We start from the raw sequence: 21,160 nt of genomic DNA on the forward strand, positions 1-21,160 counted from the left end.
AACATGTCCAGCAGTGGCCTCCCCTCATTAATAACATGTCCAGCAGAGGCCTCCCCTCACTAATAACATGTCCAGCAGTGGCCTCCCCTCACTAATAACATGTCCAGCAGAGGCCTCTCTTCACCTACACTGTAGATGTAAAATTGTTATGCAGTTGCATTTTTCTGGCATCCTCTGTCTGTCTGATTCAGTTGTAATTGATGTAATACTCTATTAGAACATCAGATTGTCTATGCATAATACTAAGCTCTATGATGATGACTAACAAAGGGACCAAGGTGCACCAGCCAGAAACTAGATAAACATATTGCATAACACAAATATCTATCCTTGGAGAAATATGAATAATGGATACAATTTAAACAGGCCCTGTTGTAACCTCAGTCTTTATAAATAAAAATGCAATTTACTGAAGATTTTATAAAAACCAACAAACAAACAAAACAAAAAACAAAACAATAAAAAAGTATATATATATATATATATATACACACTCACCGGCCACTTTATGAGGTACACCTGTCCAACTGCTCGTTAACACTTAATTTCTAATCAGCCAATCACATGGCGGCAACTCAGTGCATTTAGGCATGTAGACATGGTCAAGACAATCTCCTGCAGTTCAAACCGAGTATCAGTATGGGGAAGAAAGGCGATTTGAGTGCCTTTGAACGTGGCATGGTTGTTGGTGCCAGAAGGGCTGGTCTGAGTATTTCAGAAACTGCTGATCTACTGGGATTTTCACGCACAACCATCTCTAGGGTTTACAGAGAATGGTCCGAAAAAGAAAAAACATCCAGTGATCGGCAGTTCTGTGGGCGGAAATGCCTTGTTGATGCCAGAGGTCAGAGAAGAATGGGCAGACTGGTTCGAGCTGATAGAAAGGCAACAGTGACTCAAATCGCCACCTGTTACAACCAAGGTCTCTGAACGCACAGTACGTCGAACTTTGAGGCAGATGGGCTACAGCAGCAGAAGACCACACCGGGTGCCACTCCTTTCAGCTAAGAACAGGAAACTGAGGCTACAATTTGCACAAGCTCATCGAAATTGGACTGTAGAAGATTGGAAAAATGTTGCCTGGTCTGATGAGTCTCGATTTCTGCTGCGACATTCGGATGGTAGGGTAAGAATTTGGCGTCAACAACATGAAAGCATGGATCCATGGTGGTGTCATGGTGTGGGGAATATTTTCTTGGTACTCTTTGGGCCCCTTGGTACCAATTGAGCATCGTTGCAACGCCACAGCCTACCTGAGTATTGTTGCTGACCATGTCCATCCCTTTATGACCACAATGTACCCAACATCTGATGGCTACTTTCAGCAGGATAATGCGCCATGTCATAAAGCTGGAATCATCTCAGACTGGTTTCTTGAACATGACAATGAGTTCACTGTACTCAAATGGCCTCCACAGTCACCAGATCTCAATCCAATAGAGCATCTTTGGGATGTGGTGGAACGGGAGATTCGCATCATGGATGTGCAGCCGACAAATCTGCGGCAACTGTGTGATGCAATCATGTCAATATGGACCAAAATCTCTAAGGAGCTTCCAGCACCTTGTTGAATCTATGCCATGAAGAATTGAGGCAGTTCTGAACGCAAAAGGGGGTCCAACCCGTTACTAGCATGGTGTACCTAATAAAGTGGCCAGTGAGTGTATGTGTTTTATCTGTATTCAAATTAGCATCTTGGTGCCAGGGTCAGACTGGGGGGACCCAGGGCCCACTAGTGAAATTGATTCTAGAGGCCCACCTGCTGCTACAAGCAAATATTTCCTGTATACAGTATTCTTAGGTGCGGTTACAGAATGCGTTTTCCATTGGGGCACATTTACTTATAGAGAGTTCACCATTTTTTTTGTGGTGATCCTTTAACATACGGTGTGCGACGCAATTTGTGTTGCATAAAGGCCAGCACAACTGCACCACAAAAGGGTCGCGTGTGACACAATAGCGGCGCCGACTTTTCTTAAATACTCGTGGAAGCCTTTTTAGCCTAGAAGAACGTGCACAGTCCGACAAAAGTGCGGTGCAAAGCCCTTAGTAAATGAGCCCCATTGGGGCAAATTTACTTACCCGGTCCATTCGCGTTCCAGCGGCGGCTTCTCCGCTCTGGATTCGGGTCCGGCCGGGATTTAATAAGGTAGTTCTTCCGCCGTCCACCAGGTGGCGCTGCTGCGCTGAAAGTAAACTCATCGCGCCGGAATGCACCGAGCTGGACCAGGTGAAGGTAAGCGGTCCTTATGCGACACATTTTCGGTTTTTAAATGCGGCGGTTTTTCCGAATACGTCGGGTTTTCGTTCGGCCACGCCCCCCGATTTCCGTCGCGCGCATGCCAGCGCCGATGCGCCACAATCCGATCGCGTGCGCCAAAATCCCGGGGCAATTTAAGTACAAGCGGCGCAAAACGGAAATATTCGGGTAACACGTCGGGAAAACGCGAATCGGGCCCTTAATAAATGACCCCCATTGGGGCAAATTTACTTACCCGGTCCATTCGCGTTCCAGCGGCGGCTTCTCCGCTCTGGATTCGGGTCCGGCCGGGATTTAATAAGGTAGTTCTTCCGCCGTCCACCAGGTGGCGCTGCTGCGCTGAAAGTAAACTCATCGCGCCGGAATGCACCGAGCTGGACCAGGTGAAGGTAAGCGGTCCTTATGCGACACATTTTCGGTTTTTAAATGCGGCGGTTTTTCCGAATACGTCGGGTTTTCGTTCGGCCACGCCCCCCGATTTCCGTCGCGCGCATGCCAGCGCCGATGCGCCACAATCCGATCGCGTGCGCCAAAATCCCGGGGCAATTTAAGTACAAGCGGCGCAAAACGGAAATATTCGGGTAACACGTCGGGAAAACGCGAATCGGGCCCTTAATAAATGACCCCCATTGTGTCTGAAAGGCACAACAAATGCATCATGCAAAACGCATCCCAAAACTCATCAGTATTAATGATTGTAAAAACACTGATGTATTTTGAGGTGCAGTTTTTCCCATGTATTTTAAAACGCAATGCAAACACATAATCTGAACGCAGCCTAAGACCATATGCATAAGATGCAATTGAATTGTGTTTTAAATTGCATGTTAGACGCATCTGGAGAATCTCCTCCATTTTGTCTTTAGACCTAAGTAAGTAAGTAGAAACATGCTTTGTTGCTACTTACCCAACACAAGCATTTAGGTCTAAAACTGTCTGCATTCAGGGAGGAGATTCTTCAGATGCACCTAAAATGTAATTCAATCTTGTGAACATGGATTCAAGGTCCAGCAATAGGTTGGATCTACTTAAAGCAATCAGTGCCTCTGCCAGCTCTGCCACCTATTGTGGCCAGTCCCCTCCCCCTCATATTGTGGCCGCTCATCTCCCTCTTATTGTGGCCTCTCTCATCTCCCCTTCATATTGTGGCCCCTTTCATCTCCTCCTGATATTGTGGCCCCTCTCATCTCCCCCTCATATTGTGGACCCTCTCATCTCCCCCTCATATTGTGCCAGCTCATCTCTCCCATTTATTGTGGCCTCTCTCATCTCCCCCTAATATTGTGGCCCCTCTCATCTCCTTCTCATATTGTGGACCCTCTCATCTCCTCCTCATATTGTGGACCCTCTCTTCTCCTCCTCATATTGTGGACCCTCTCATCTCCTCCTCATATTGTGGACCCTCTCTTCTCCTCCTCATATTGTGGACCCTCTCATCTCCTCCTCATATTGTGGACCCTCTCATCTCCTCCTCATATGGCATGCATTGCACACCCATTCAATCCAGCTGTTGGAAGGGGGTCATCGGGCCCCAGTTCCTGAGAAAGGTGTGGGTCACAGAGGTAGGGCCTGCATCTATAATATATTTATGACATATTAGGGGGAATTTATTAAGACTGGTGTTTTAAATTCCCCGCCCCCCTCTCACCAGCGCACAACATCCCGATCTACTAAAAGGCTTAATTCTTGCGGAGACTATAGTAAATTTGAAATGGGAATGGGGCTTTATTTTCTGGCACACAAGGCTTTATAAATTCATTATTGAATAACCCCTTTTACCAGCTTAGTGTACAATAATACACTGATACAGTCTACAGTGATACAGAGAAGACCACTATTGTTTTTATTCCTGTGATAAAGTTTGGGTGTTAACCAAAAGTAATACGTGGGCTCTTATTTGACCTGATTACACCATTGGTTTGACCTGATATAGGAGTGTTGCCTGGTAACAGAAATTGTAGAAACCTGCTGCAGCATCTTTCAGGCTGGAAGATTTGAAGGAACAAAATGAAATACATTTATTTAAAGAAACAATTGGTGCAAATCTAGAGTAATAAGTAATCTTAATTTTACAAAATGTAGCTTTACATATTGTCAACACTGACAACACTCAAATCATGAAGGAGGAACAACACATACAAAAATGCTACATCTGGGCACATGAAAAAATGAATGAAGTACAAAGTAGAAAAAAAACATGTGCTATGCCAAAATATAATCTTTATTAATAAGCCAACAAATCAATTATCACACCAAACCAAGAACCAATAAAAACATTTAAAAAGGAACAAAATCCTCTATCCAAAAACCAGGGAGGGTAGGGCATATGATAATGCCCACCAAGACACCACCTACCTACTCAGCCCCAAACCCTATGCCTGTCCAGCTACACCAATACAAAGAGTAGCGAAAGATGACAAAGAAATACGCTGCAACATTATGGCAGAATAGCCCATGTAAGAAGCATGGTAAAGTGAATCATAATAATTACCAATCAAGCCACTGTTAGTGGCGATACGCGTGGGGCTTTTCCCAGCCCCTTTCCCTGCCGGCCAAGCTTGATTGGTAATTATTATGATTCACTTTACCATGGTGGGGGGTGGTGTCTTGGTGGGCATTATCATATGTGCCCTACCCTCCCTGGTTTTTGTATAGAGGATTTTGTTCCTTTTTAAATGTTTTTATTGGTTCTTGGTTTGGTGTGATAATTGATTTGTTGGCTTATTAATAAAGATTATATTTTGGCATAGCACATGTTTTTTTCTACTTTTAACACTGACAACACGTCTTACCTAACCACAGGACAGGCATACTTACAGTAACAGCTTTCAAGATAATAATTCCTTTATTTATATAGCACACACAGATTACACTGCACTTGCCAAATCAGTCCCTGTCCCCATGGGACTAACAATCTAATCAAGCTTCCAGTATGTTTTGGAGTGTGGGAGGAAACCCACGTAAACACAGAGAGAACATGCAAACTCTTGGCAGATGTTGATCCTGGGACTTGAACCCAGGTCCCCAGCACTGCAAGGCTGTAATGCTAACCACTAAGCCACTGTGCTACTATAATAGCAGCCTTTGACACCGACCTGTAGATAGACTGCCCCTAGGTCTACATCCAGACGGTCCCATTCCTAATCCAAGCAGGTCTGTCCACTTTGGGGAAAGGTTTTCTAAGATACAATTACTGAATTTGCTGTCTCTAGAATGAGCTGACTATCCTAAATTAGTCAAAGAGAACCATCACATAAAATTATGTCTAACACATGAAAATAAGCGATGCAAAAAAACAAGAGCCAAGAGACATGTGCCATGTCAAACACTGTATAACCTTTATTATAATATATACAAAACACAATAGTAAACACCAGCAAAACACAGAAAAAATCCTAAAGATAAAAGTCCAAGGGGAGGTTTGGGACATATGATAAAGCCCACCAAACAACCTTCTCATTCCAGCCCCAACCTCCATCGAGATATTCAAATGTAAATACAATGTATGGTATGTGACAAAAGTTAGACGGATGCCTGACACAGTGGAAAAATATATAAATATAATGAAAAACCGAAAACGGCTACACAGTGTACCAAAGTTTCCAACAAGATGGTCCAGAAGAAATAAAGCAAGCCAAAGAAATAATAGCTCAAACAGCTATAGTCAAACCAAGGCACACAACAATCCCAAAATATCCAATGATGACAAGGCGAGACAAACCGATGAATATATGCATTGTGACTGGTATTTTACCTCTTATGCATATATTCATCGGTTTGTCTGGCCTTATCATCATGGGATATTTTTGGCTCTCTTTATTTCTTCTGGACCATCTTGTTGGAAACTTTGGTACACTGTGTAGCCGTTTTCGTTTTTTCATTATATTTATATATTTTTCCACTGTGTCAGGCATCCGTCTAACTAAGGACACTATGGGGCATATTTACTAAGGGTCCGTCGGACACATATCCGCCGGGTTTCGCAATTTTTTTCCAAAATTCCCTGAATTGCCCCGAGTTTTTGGCGATCGGATTGTGGTGCATCGGCGCCATCTTGCATGCGACACAAATCAGGGGTGTGGCCGTCGGACAACCCGACTGATTCGGACATACTGTGGAATTTAACTTTCAAAATTGTGTTGCAAGATCAGCACTCACATACACCAGGAAGAAGGTGAACTCCGGCGGACCTGAGCGGGGAACCGATACATGCAGGAAATTGGACGCACGATCTTAGTGAATCGCGGCAGCTCCGAATCCTTGTCGGACATTCCAGATCGGCGGCGTCAACGGGACGGGTAAGTAAATGTGCCCCTATATCATTAGTAATCTGCTGATGTCCTAGAAGTTATAGGCACCAATAAGTAAAGAGAACAACAAGCCCTCAGCCAGTGACATATATAAAAAGTTACATCTTTTAGTACAAAACTAAAGGGTGAGTTTATTTTTATTTAATCTATGACCTAACCATTTGAAAAGTGTATATTGTGCTTAGTGACAGCCAAATACACAAGCTCCAGCTGAGGACCTGTTCTTCCCATCACATGACTGGAGGAAGTGCAGAGGTCGTGTCATGTATCCAACATTCTCTGCTGGGAATAGTAGTCACATGTCCTGCTGGGAAAGGAAGACACGTCACGTGACTACATACACTCTGTCCATGAACTTCACCGCGCTGATAAATAAAGGTAAGCGAAAAAAAAAAAAAAAGTACTGCGGAGGGGGCGTGTCCTGAGCAGTGACGTGTGAGTCAGCTGATAGCAGCTTGGAGCAGGGGCTGTTGTATCGCCGCCGGCTGCAGAGATAAGACGGGCAGCTGACACCTGGGCAGCAGGTAGAGGAGGAGGATGGCGGCGGAGATCCACCCCAAAGCGCTCACCCGCAAGCCCTTACTACTGAGTAAAGTGGAGGGCTCCCAGGACGTGGTGAACATGGCAGTGATTGTGCCCAAGGAGGACGGGGTGATCAGTGTGTCGGAGGACAGGTACCCGCATCACACCCCACACCTGCATTATTCATAGCCTGCGGCTCTCCATCAATTACTGAGGGCTGGCTAGTATTACACATAGGAGCTAAATAATTCACTGCCCAGGAGAAGTGACCCAGGGGGTGTGCGCTGGTATGGATGGGCGCAGGGGGTGTGCGCTGGTATGGATGGGCGCAGGGGGTGTGCGCTGGTATGGATGGGCGCAGGGGGTGCGCGCTGGTGTGGATGGGCACAGGGGGTGTGCGCTGACGTGGATGGGCGCAGGGGTTGCGCGCTGGCGTGGATGGGCGAAGGAGGTGCCCGTGCTGGCGTGGATGGGCGCAGGGTGTGCGCGCTGGCGTGGATGGGCGCAGGGGGTGCGCGCTGGCGTGGATGGGCGCAGGGGGTGCGCGCTGGCGTGGATGGGCGCAGGAGGTGCGCGCGCTGGCGTGGATGGGCGCAGGAGGTGCGCGCTCTGGTGTGGATGGGCGCAGGAGGTGTGGATGGGCGCAGAAGGTGCGCGTGCTGGCGTGGATGGGCGCAGGAGGTGTGGATGGGCGCAGGAGGTGCGCGCGCTGGCGTGGATGGGTGCAGGAGGCGTGGATGGGCGCAGGAGGTGCGCGCGCTGGCGTGGATGGGCGCAGGAGGTGCGCGCGCTGGCGTGGATGGGCGCAGGAGGCCTGGATGGGCGCAGGAGGTGCGCGCGCTGGCGTGGATGGGCGCAGGAGGTGCGCGCGCTGGCGTGGATGGGCGCAGGAGGTGCGCGCGCTGGCGTGGATGGGCGCAGGAGGTGCGCGCGCTGGCGTGGATGGGCGCAGGAGGTGCGCGCGCTGGCGTGGATGGGCGCAGGAGGTGCGCGCGCTGGCGTGGATGGGCGCAGGAGGTGCGCGCGCTGGCGTGGATGGGCGCAGGAGGTGCGCGCGCTGGCGTGGATGGGCGCAGGAGGTGCGCGCGCTGGCGTGGATGGGCGCAGGAGGTGCGCGCGCTGGCGTGGATGGGCGCAGGAGGTGCGCGCGCTGGCGTGGATGGGCGCAGGAGGTGCGCGCGCTGGCGTGGATGGGCGCAGGAGGTGCGCGCGCTGGCGTGGATGGGCGCAGGAGGTGCGCGCGCTGGCGTGGATGGGCGCAGGAGGTGCGCGCGCTGGCGTGGATGGGCGCAGGAGGTGCGCGCGCTGGCGTGGATGGGCGCAGGAGGTGCGCGCGCTGGCGTGGATGGGCGCAGGAGGTGCGCGCGCTGGCGTGGATGGGCGCAGGAGGTGCGCGCGCTGGCGTGGATGGGCGCAGGAGGTGCGCGCTACTATTGAGGTCTAGCAGATTCAAAGTACATAGAGGTATAGTCTGTAAGGCCATGTTAAAACATTCATAAGGGATAAGTTGCAAGGTATGGATAAGCTTGCAAGGTATGGATGGGCACAGGGCCTGCGTGTTGGCAAGGATGGGCACAAGCAGTGTGTTTCGGAAATTTTGATTCTGCTTTACAGGTGATTCCCAGTCATTACATTGACTGGGAGCCGGCCATGTGGTCATATGTGGAACATATATCTTGCACTGGAATCTGTCATTCCTAAGGAACGGTTTCATTACTTCAGTTGTGCCCTATTGTTTATAAATTAGTGAACACAGGCATGTGCCATCTGATGGAACAAGTTACCATATGATTATTATTACTCCTATTGACAAAATCCCTGGTGCTTTTTTTTTTTTTTTAAATGAAATTTTAAACTTCCTCTCCCTTTTCTATATACAAGTACCCTAAAATGTCCTGTTGTTCAAAGATGATCTATTAGCCCTGGCTTATTGAGGGCCAGGGTTGTAGCTTGATCGGTTAAGATGGTTCATTTACCCCTGGGTGCAGGAGTGTGAATGGGTCCAGAAGGTGATTCTTCCCAATGTGAGGAGACCAGTGCTATAATCTATACATCACATTTGCGGGGTCTGGTACAGAGTTTTCATTAGGAACCTGCATCTTAAAAGTATGATGCTATAGAGAGGTAAATGCTGTAAGGCCAAACATTCTTAAAGGGGTATTTCCACAAACACAAGATTCCTAAATATACTCGAGATAACAAAATGAGACATTCTCTAATTCACTGTTATTAACAAAAATACAACACATTAAAGCAAATACAGCCAGGCCACGTTATGACACGAGGACGATTACAGAAGTTGGGTTGAATTACGACATTCTGCTAATATAGTAGTTATTTTTTTTCATCTGAAGCAATGGTTTTAGTCAGAAAAATAAAAGCTTTTTTTCTCTCGGCACCCATTATTACTTTACTAAATTCAATTGTCAAACTAATCTTCTACATGACATAATCCATATTAGCAAAAGCAGTTGTGCTTCAGTGTGTGTAGTGCACAGGATGCGTGTGCGCCGAGTACAGGATACTCCATGTGCATCACTGCGGCCTCGTACATGCTGAATGTGCAGTCCTCATGGGAAGGAAATGAATGGGAGAATTCTTGTGTTATAGGGATAGTCAGACAGACACTGTCCTGTGTAGCTGAGTTGTTGTTGTCCCTCATATGACTGAATGTCGTATGTGATGACTCTTGAGGCATTGTGTCGCTCCACAACAATGGCAGGATAGAAGCGTGCACCATTAGGCCTCCGTAATGCAATCCAACTGCTTTGGAATCCTGGATTTGTCACTAAAGATGAAGCCGTTTCCGGTTTGGTACACTACTGTAGCCGTGGCAGGAGATGTAATAGAAGTCGTAACACCCCATAGCAAGACCCATTCGGGCACATTTACTTACAGGGTCACCGGAGTTCATGGAAAGTGCATTGTTCCGACGATAATGCACTCTGCTGCCATTCACAAAGATGGTGACCATCTTGGTATTGGGTGCACAATCTTTTTAGTGGTGCATGTTAGGGCTAGGGCTTGCGACGCAATTTGAAAGTCCCGTGCTCAGTCCGAATCAGACTGTTTGATGGCACGACCCCTAATTTGTTTGCATGGAAGCCAGCGCAGCTGCGCCACAAGAGGGTCGCCTGCGCCACAGTCCCAGCACATACATTTCTTAAATACCCGTGCAAGCCCCTTTGGCCTGAAAACAGTGCACAGTGCGACAAAAGTGCAGCGCAACCTTTAGTAAATGAGCCCCATTGTCTAATGAGATATTGCCAAATAATGGCCTCCATTATCACTACTTATAACATTAATAACATACTCATTCACATTTATTGGTTAGGTATGCATTTACGCAATAGGAAGTTTATTTTTTTTTTACTTTTCACTTCTGCATTCCCACTTGGAGCTTTCTTTAAGACTTGAGCTGGAACTGATTTGAAGTTGAACAAACTTTATTCAATTCTCTTTTTCAGATTTATTTTTGATAAATTATTTTAGCTAAAAGATAGGACATGAATAAAACAGAAATCTCAGGTCAAAGGCCTTGAATTTTTTGTATTAATTTCCAGTTTTTGATGCTGCCCGTCCGTACATGGTTTAGCAAATTTAAGCTAACTGCACAGGTCACATATTATTTGCATTTCTTGGATGCAAATTATTTTCTAGAAATTCTGCAGTATATTAGGTCTTTTTTTTCTTTTGCCTTAGTCTGCCCCGTATATGTCGCATACTGCAGGACACAGAGAATGGAAAGATGAAGCAAGCTGTGTATTTCCATCCTGTTCACTTCTGCTGAGGCACGTATAGGCTCACTGGAGGCCATTGGAGTCTGTGGGGGACGGATGCAATGTATTGCATCCAACCCCGTCTCCACTGAGAAGACTCTCTGGGAGGTCCCCAGTGATGTCACTACTTATATAGACTGGACGAACACCATGAACATCGCCAGCAGCCAATCATTGTCTGCTCTCTCTGTTTACTCCTCTTCCTGCTTTCAAGGGGAGGAGGAAAAACGGGACAATATATCCCACTGCATGTGCATACAGTAGGATAGGTCAGGAATCTGCTCAATGTATCCATAATGTTGCAGAAGTGATGTGAAAAATTAATGTAGATGATGCATTGTTTTTATTCAGTGGGAATTTGTGTTAAGCGGAAAAAATATTGATTCTGTCACTTCTCTTGCTTCGGGTGTGCAAAATTACTTTTGCTTTGTTTTTGACATAGGTTCCCTTTAAGCCCAAGACCCTTTCACCAGGGACCTCATTTTCACTAGAGACAGGTTGCAGAAGCTTATTACACCTGCAGTGCAAATCTGCCTCTCTGCCTTCTCTATGCATTTGTATTAGAATATAACTGTGTGTTATAACTTACCTTGCACCCTGACGGAATCTGTGTAGTCTTATGGGTTGGCTTTGGTTTGGATTTATTAAAAAAAACATGTGACTTAGCTCTCAGCCCCCTCCTTTGTGTTCCTGTACTGTTACCTGTGCTGTGACCTCTGTGAAGGAGCAGAAGGAAGGAGCTGTACAGGAGCACAGAGGTGGGGACTGAGAGCCGAGCAGTCTGCAGCACAGACAAGACACATGTTGTTTTTTGAAATGCATCCAAACCAAAGCCCAACCCCTGTGACTACACAGAGGATTGTGTCGGGGTGCAAGGTAAGTTATAACAAACTATTGTATTGTAATGCTAATGCTTAGAGAAAGCAGAAAGGAATATTTGCACTGCATCTGTAATGGGCTTTTGTAACAAGTCTTTAGGGAAAAATGAGGTGACAGGTCGCCTTTAAAAACGCAAGAAATATATGAACTAAATTTTGTATTGATTTTTCTCATGAGATCACTGTTGAATACACGCCTGCAAATTGGCATTTATGGCTTTTTGTATATTAAGTAGTTAACCATACAAACCACTTTAAAATCTGGGTCACACAAGCCTGGAAGACATAACCTGGTTGGAAGCTGTCATAGCTTCATTAGTCCTGCAGGAAAAGAAGGAAACAAAGGACAGAATCTCTAAGCTTGGGAAGATACACTCACCGGCCACTTTATTAGGTACACCTGTCCAACTGCTCGTTAACACTTAATTTCTAATCAGCCAATCACATGGCGGCAACTCAGTGCATTTAGGCATGTAGACATGGTCAAGACAATCTCTTGCAGTTCAAACCGAGCATCAGTATGGGGAAGAAAGGTGATTTGAGTGCCTTTGAACGTGGCATGGTTGTTGGTGCCAGAAGGGCTGGTCTGAGTATTTCAGAAACTGCGGATCTACTGGGATTTTCGCGCACAACCATCTCTAGGGTTTACAGAGAATGGTCCGAAAAAGAAAAAACATCCAGTGAGCGGCAGTTCTGTGGGTGGAAATGCCTTGTTGATGCCAGAGGTCAGAGGAGAATGGGCAGACTGGTTCGAGCTGATAGAAAGGCAACAGTGACTCAAATCGCCACCCGTTACAACCAAGGTAGGCAGAAGAGCATCTCTGAACGCACAGTATGTCGAACTTTGAGGCAGATGGGCTACAGCAGCAGAAGACCACACCGGGTGCCACTCCTTTCAGCTAAGAACAGGAAACTGAGGCTACAATTTGCACAAGCTCATCGAAATTGGACAGTAGAAGATTGGAAAAACGTTGCCTGGTCTGATGAGTCTCGATTTCTGCTGCGACATTCGGATGGTAGGGTCAGAATTTGGCGTCAACAACATGAAAGCATGGATCCATCCTGCCTTGTATCAACGGTTCAGGCTGGTGGTGGTGGTGTCATGGTGTGGGGAATATTTTCTTGGCACTCTTTGGGCCCCTTGGTACCAGTTGAGCATCGTTGCAACGCCACAGCCTACCTGAGTATTGTTGCTGACCATGTCCATCCCTTTATGACCACAATGTACCCAACATCTGATGGCTACTTTCAGCAGGATAATGCGCCATGTCATAAAGCTGGAATCATCTCAGACTGGTTTCTTGAACATGACAATGAGATCACTGTACTCAAATGGCCTCCACAGTCACCAGATCTCAATCCAATAGAGCATCTTTGGGATGTGGTGGAACGGGAGATTCGCATCATGGATGTGCAGCCGACAAATCTGCGGCAACTGTGTGATGCCATCATGTCAATATGGACCAAAATCTCTGAGGAGCTTCCAGCACCTTGTTGTATCTATGCCACGAAGAATTGAGGCAGTTCTGAAGGCAAAAGGGGGTCCAACCCGTTACTAGCATGGTGCACCTAATAAAGTGGCCGGTGAGTGTATAATGTATAAAGGGTTTGTGGATGTCATGGAGGGCTGTTTCCTGCTTGCCCCCTGTGCAAAAAATGGAGAGTTCTGAATATTGGTTGGAGAATCTATTATGGAATGTGCGAGCATCCTTCAGCATTCCAGAGGTTACTATTCCCACACATTCGCGGAACATCCATAGAAATTATTGGAGCATGCTGGGAGTTTGATTTCACAAAGAACACTATTCCACCCCTGATTTAGGAGTATGTTCCCTCAGGAATCCGGAGATTAAAAAAAATCCACTATTTGGCATGAAATTTGAAAAAATTTCCTCCACACCCTACAGGAAAAAAAATATGCAACATATATAAATGTTGGCAAACACAACACATATGATGCAGAATTCCGTAGGTTTTCCGCTGGATAAAATCTACAGCATTTTAGTCCTTTGGGGACTCGGGGCCCTAACATTGGCTGCTATGTAATAATATGTAATAATACAAATGTATGGATGATGCTAGATTGCTGGACAAGTGGTGATCATCTGATTCTTAGTCTTCTCTTATTTAGGGAAGCAAATGTCAAAATCCACCTACCCTTTCACATGAAAACTGAGATAGACGTTTCCTCTTGTGGTTATTATAGAAGAAGGGACTGATAGAAAGGAGGAGGACTGTAGGAGTAGAACGAACATGTTGACAGCAGAGAAGAATTCAATGTCATAGATTTTTTTTTTATATACATATATAATTTGTTTGTTAACCCTTTGTTATTTGTTGCACTCCTTACATTGTCGTAATAACAACCATGCAAATACATTTCTACCGAGATTACTCGCGCTGTAGGAGCCCCCTTCCCCTGAGAATTCATTTCCTTGAGCAGTGGTGCCCTATTATGCAGCATATTATGTTCCTTTCTCCTGTTGTCGTGCTCTGCTTTTTGTTTGTGGCAGATCGTGCTGTTTACTGTGGATTAGACGATGCACGTGTCACACAAAGAGGACTCCACCCATCCTAATGACTACTCCCCTAATAAAATGAACAGCCCAGAATGTGCTGGGGAGAGATGACACGTGTTGTGTATTTTATTTCTGTGTTGGAATTCTTTGTATTGTGGGTTTGTTTTTTGTTTTTTTTTAAATATCATCAAGTTTATTATGTTATTAATATTATTTCAATTGCAATGTAAATGTCAATCCAACCCAAAGTATGGAAAAATTATTTCTAGACCAGTGGCAGTCAAAAAAAAGCTCCTTTGATCAAAGTGATTGATCTTCCCTTCCTTAGGATTGGTGATTGATGGGAGGCTGATAACCATCACCCTACGATTTACTTGGTGAGGAGGGTATCAATTGGGTGATATGTAGGTAAACTCCATAATCAACTTCTAAGGTATTACCTTACCTTGTGCTAAGTACATATGTATGTCTATTAATTGTAAACCACATGTCGTTACCATGGCTAGGCAACACCAAGTATGGGATCTCCAAGGCCCCTTACACACAAATGTATGCTTACTGCCAGCTGAAGAAGGGGAGGGGTGAGTGCTCCTCATCCCTGCCCTCTCCATATGGAGTCATACATATGGCGAAAGTTAGAGCATGCTATGCTGTGCCGTGCACTGGGCTTTTCTATGGTGGATGTATGCTAGCTGCTGTTGGGATAGCTAGCCTACGGCTGCCATATACAGTCCTGTAAAAGTGTATGTAATTACTGTTTCATTGTGCCTGCCTATGTAACCTTTAAATCTATGTATAAACAATTTTTTTGCTTTTTATTTTAGGACTGTGCGGGTGTGGATAAAGAGGGACAGTGGACAATTCTGGCCCAGTATTTATCATTCTATGCCAGGTAAGTGCATTTTAATTTTTGGATATCACATAGAGTAACCCATTCTGCAAATTTTCACTGAAGTCCAATACAACTGAGAACCCGAATATCCCGAATAACCCGATATCTCTTATATCCACCAACATAGTAAAGAATTCTCTCCATAAATCCATGTACATTTTAAATTTGGTTTTCCACTTGACAATAATCACGAACTACTACCGCTATTGATTGATGGAATACAGTATGCCTATACTTCCAATTTAATCAAAGTTAGCATTGATTAAGGAAAGTTTCCTTACACTACTGGAAAGCCTTTTCTTTATCATTTGAAGGGAATCTTTTATATTTATTTTAGTTAGGGGCAGTATTTTTTGGTTAATTTTTTTTTAAGCTGCACACAATATTGTGATACTTTGTTGCTTGGCTCAAGGAATACAATGGAATTTTGAGACCAGTGTATTCATTGGCAATGCTCCTCCTGCCTTTCCTTGCCTTTCACTTCAGTGACTCGCAGCCTGTTGTGTCTACATTTATATACTATAGCTTATCAATATATTCCTGATAATCAGGAATAGACATAAGCAGATCTCAATACACTAAACTGCATACTACAAGCCCACTATCAACCCACATTTGCAGAATTTCGAACTTGTTGCCCTTTAGCATAAGGAATTATATAAAGTTGACAACCACTTTGAAGGGGATTGTCTACGAAAGACAGGTGAATCTGCCGTTTATTTCACATTTGTAGAGATAAAAGTGATTGCTATCTCCCACCATGATACTTAGTGTTTCTTTCTGACTAGAAAAAATCAATATACATGATCTTTTTTTTCCACAAAAATAAGGAAACCCTTGTATAACAAGTAAACTCCCCACCTAACCCCTCAGAGAGATCCGGAATACCATAGAAGAGCACCCTGAAGGGAAGAAACCTAATGACCAAACAGCTCACAGTGGGCAGAGCAATTGACAATACAAGATGTTTTCAGTACCTTTACTCTCCATGGCCATCAGCTGATAGCAGAGACTTCCACACAGGTCCACAAGAACCCTTTTTGGGAGTACCGTGGTGTCCATCAATTATTCCCACAACTTTTCAAATTTTTTTTGGGGGGGGACATTTTTGCTTTAATTAAACCCCCTATTTTAGCCTGATGCACCATGATGCCATTTAATCTAGAAAACGTTCTCCTTTGAGACTTTTCTTATAGAGGGTTTATAAGTGCAACATTGTTGTATATTTTGGATTATTGGACTGGCATAATAAAATCATGAAAAAGTTACCGCAATGGTCAAAAATCCTTATAAAAGGAAACTACATATTCATCTTCAGTTCTGCTTGGGAAGTCCTAGATGATAATTTTTTTCAGGATCAAAGTGCATTTATTGTAATTGTGAGACAAGCTGTTAAATATACTGTAGTATACATTTAGTTAGGTTTGTTCTTGTATCAATTGTTTGTTGGTACAAAAATAGTCTTTTTTTTCTGAACTTTCATTTTATCAGTCAAAGTTGTGTAATGAGTAACTTCATCTTGGCTACAATTACTGATCTCCTCTGGTGTCATCCCTGATTTTTCGGTTGCACTCGCTATTCTTTTTATGGACTCTATACAGAATTGCTTCAATCTACTCCAGATTTACACATTGGCTATCTATGATCAATATTTCAAATAAACCAGCCATGGGTATCTTATTGTATTCTGGTCAGGGGGGCATATTGTAATGGATATAATCTAGGATGTCAATCTGTGCAGTTACATGACCATTTTGTCATATTCCTTTTTCTTGCTTTCGAATGAAAACTTTTTTTTTTTAAATATTTTTTATTTCATTTCTACTTTTTTTTTTTTTCCCCTGCAAGTAAATAGTGACATAACTAAAGACTTAAAGGCCTCAGCATAAAAGATTAAAGATTAGCCCATGCATGTGCCCATCAGTAGCTTTCAGCAGCTCACATGACACATTGCTGCAGCACTAGCCGTAGGGTTCATTGCTGTGGTCTTACTAAATAAGGGGCATGGGCCCGAATGTAAAAAGGCAGTGCAGAGGCAATAAGTGGTTAAATAAGACAGCCCCATAGATCAGCGTCTAACTGTTAGAAAGCCTAGTCACATTACGTGGTATAATGGCCATACTATAAAAAAACTGTTTTGCATATTCTTTACCTAGAATCCTTAGAACAAGTATGGCCTTTAAGACTTCCTAAACCTGAAAAGGTGGTCTTCAAATAATTTAATTCCTTCCTGATCAACGATGAGTTGACAGTCCCCTACCAATCCAATATAGTCGATTTACTGATCACATCATAATAATACTACCGTATTTTCCGGGCCATTAGGCACACCGGAATATAAGACGCATTAGTCCGATGCGCCTTATATATGTAATAATTCCATATATAAGGCGCATCGGACTATAAGGCGCAGGGTCCGGGGGCGTGGCGGAGGTCCGGGGGCGGAGCGGAGACCCGACGCGACGCCGAGACGGGGAACGCGGGGAAGGTGAGGGGGAGGTGGAGGAGGGCAGCGAACCCTACTTACATAGGTCCCCGCTACCGGAGACAGCAGATCTCCAGCGGGAACTGCAGACCACGCGACAGAAGTTGTTCGTGCCGCGTGGTCTGCAGTTCCCGCTGGAGATCTGCTGTCTCCGGTAGCGGTGACCTATGTAAGTATGGTCCGCTGCCCTGTGCCATACATAGGGCGCCCCGGACTATAAGGCGCACTTTGGATTTCCAAGGAAATCCAAGGCTTTTAAGTGCGCCTTATAGTCCGGAAAATACGGGTAATCTTTATTTATATAGCGCCATCAAATTCTGTAGTGCTTTACAAATCATAGGGGACATAAACAGTACAAACGGTGATATGGAACAATAGGAATGAGGGCCCTGATCACAAGAGCTTACAGTCTGAAGTCACTAGGCTTCTTCATAGTCAGACATAAATATTGAAGGAGCTACCTCATATAAGGTATCACTAAAGGAATACATATAAAATATGTTTTGTCCTCACATATGTTGTCCTAAATAGTGTTAAAAATCCTGGAGGGACTTACTCCTGTTTAATAGTAAAAGTCTTGATGGGATCTCGCCGCTTCCAAATTTGACACAGAAATAGTACACTCAATAAGGAAGGAAAACGTCTTTGTTCTGGCCATTGTTCACACAGTTGTATAGCTGTCCATGTGCTTCAGAGTAACCTCCCTCATGCTGCATTTCCTCCTGCATAGATCCATTGCAGGCTTTAAAGCCCAGCAGGTGAGCACTGTGAATGGAGGTGATATAACATAGTGCAGATTGTTCCCTAAGTTTAAAATGGTGTTCTTTAACGGGGTTATCAGAGTTTAAGAAATAAAATCGGTCCGGGCTGGGGAGGGCGATTTAAAAAATAAAAAAAATGTGTAACTCCTCCGGCGATGCTAATATCCCGCGCCGAGGTCCGTCTGATTCGTGTTCCTGTTTTGTTTACAGGGGCACAGAAGAGGTAAGTATTTATCTAAGTATTTTTTTTTTTTTTTTGTAAATAGCCCACCCCATCCAAGCCAGGCCCTAAATTATTTCTTAAATTCGGATAACCCCTTTAATTGTATCTACTCACATTCCAGCATAAAATATACACTTAATAAAATTGCTCCACCAAAGAGCCACTCCACACCAAAGACGTTGCCTGACCAAGGTTTCGCCTATGACTGCTTCTTCCAGGGCAACCTCCTACCTTGAGCTTAAATACATATTATAATAGTATCTACCTCTGCCAAGAGCTCTTGGTTACATTTCGCCTCTAAGCCTTAGTCTATGTAAACCTGTCTTGGAGTATATTTGTACAGACTCGATAGAGCATGAAGATGTTATTGTCTGCACCAGTCCTGTGTGTCTGTGCCTCCAGTGTTACACGTGGCATGTCTCATCACATTGCTTCTATGCAGGAATACCACCATACAGTGGCACATGTCATGTGTTGGGCTCTATAATAGCAGGGGGTCTTTATATGCTACATAATTTAGTATGGATGTACTTTATTAGGGTCTAGCGCTGGGTTGTAGGGACATTGCTAACATCACCACATGTTCATATCTTTCAGCTCCATGTTCATGCATGTCTTTTAACCCGGAAACTCGGAGACTGTCTGTGGGGCTAGACAATGGTACAATCTCAGTAAGTATACTGTCCATTGTTTCTTTTCGATCCCGTCTAGGGAAGACCATCCATGAGGCTGCGTTCACATGGCTACAAAATCCATGCATTTTGGTCTCATCACATACGGGTTTGGTGATGCGTTTGCGTTTTATACACACTGTAAATGCATCGTGTGACCACAGCCAGAGCTAAACACCCTGGACACATTTCACAGAGGATATTTGGGGTCTGTTCACAGAAGCTGGTTACACAGTTGTGTTCAGTATGCATCCTACAGGCAGTTGTACCCACTCCTCAGCTTTGAGCAGTATAGTCACTTGGTGGGAATGTATGCAAGAGAAAAGTAAGGCTGCGCTCACACTTGGCGTTTGCATTGCGTTTCAAAACTCTATACAACAGCTGAGGAGAGGAGATTTGGATAACTACATTGCTGTTAAGGCGTTCTGTAAACACAAATGTTAACGTAAACGTGTTAATATTACTTCATTGGTTCCTTGTTGTAAATGTTGACAGCAATGTACTTGGGCAAATCTCCTCTCTTCAGCTGTTGTATTGCGCGTTTCAAAATGCAATGTAAACTCCACGTGTGAACGCAGCCTAATATGTATTAGGGACAAGGAACTTGTGGCATATATGAGAGGCGGAATTTCCTTATTCTTCTGTTTGCTGTGTTAAGCCTCATGCAAAAATGTGCATATTGCGCACCACAAACAAATTACAAACGTGTATATCTTTTTATCTTCCATCTATTATCTATCCATCGGTCTTCTATTAATGGCTCTTTTGGATCAGAACTTAGTATGTTGTTTGTCTGCATGCAGTGACGTTGTGGGTCAGCTATTGTGCATGCACGGTCTCCTTATATGCCCCCAGGCACCGGTATGATCTCCACTGGCTCTTTATTAAGACTTCAAACAGAATAAGCTCCTTTGGCAACCAAGGTAAAGCTGTCTGCCAAGCTGAAGAAGAACAAAGCACTTGTATTCACTTCTTCATGGAAAACACACTGTGATATGAGGACTTGTTTCCGTAGAATCTATAACTGTGTTCGATCCATACATAGTAGTCTTGTGCACGGGCCTATCAGACTGGTTTATCTCGCGTTACATACAGCACCACCTGCTGGTGACACATGGATCAGACATGTACATACACTGTGGGGAAACAGAAATTTAAGCTGTAATTTTTAACCACCAGGATAGAAAGGATTAAGTTCTGGTATCCAAATATGGAGGCTGGGGGTCCTTTAGACCTCCATAGCCTTGGAGGCTCATCTCCCATTATAACCTTTTCAGCAATGCTGTAGTCCTGGGTGAAGAGGCTTTGGTCATATTTGATAACCTTGCCAGATCACTGTTATATAGATGAGGCTTGTCTCCATCACTAATATTTCACCACAATGTATCAGCTTCCACTTGTCTCATTACACAGTGTAACTAGATGCCCTTGTACCGCAGGTTTAATCTCCACGGTGCCGTGTTTGTTCCCACTTAGGTCTGTATTCTTATTCAAGGCCTCCTAAAGTCAACCTTTAAAGTTATGCTAATGATCCAGAAAGGCTCTGGGGGTGTTACCAGGACCCCTCCGTGCTATACATATTTGCAGACTGCTACACTGTGCAGGAGCACTCCCTCCCCCTTCCACTGTGTGCTGAAACTTCCTCTTCTGCAGTGAGATTATATCAGGCGGGTGGAGGGGGGTGAGACGGTGGAGGTATTGAATAATACCTATAAGAAGATTAGTCACTGTGCCTGGATCTATGTGTAATTGTCAATGGTTTATCATGCTGGATTTTGATTGTATATTTCCTTTAAATATGTAACATGAGGTTTATCCCAGCCCTTCTGTGTTGCCCTGAACTTCTCGCTTTTTTCATCT

The 21,160-nt window shown here is 44.5% G+C and overlaps 1 protein-coding gene across 1 annotated transcript in view; it reads left to right on the forward strand.

The window, feature by feature from the left end:
- Positions 1-6,985: 6,985 nt before the first annotated feature.
- Positions 6,986-21,160, forward strand: part of WDFY2 (WD repeat and FYVE domain containing 2) — a 41,133-nt gene continuing 26,958 nt past the window's right edge. The window contains exons 1-3 of the mRNA XM_072134520.1: positions 6,986-7,244; positions 15,093-15,160; positions 19,227-19,300. Of these exons, the coding sequence (XP_071990621.1) occupies positions 7,108-7,244; positions 15,093-15,160; positions 19,227-19,300 (279 nt within the window). The 5' untranslated portion in view covers positions 6,986-7,107. The remainder of the gene's footprint in view (positions 7,245-15,092; positions 15,161-19,226; positions 19,301-21,160) is intronic.

Source organism: Engystomops pustulosus, chromosome 2, assembly GCF_040894005.1.
Source record: "Engystomops pustulosus chromosome 2, aEngPut4.maternal, whole genome shotgun sequence".
NCBI classification, from domain to species: Eukaryota; Metazoa; Chordata; class Amphibia; order Anura; family Leptodactylidae; genus Engystomops; species Engystomops pustulosus.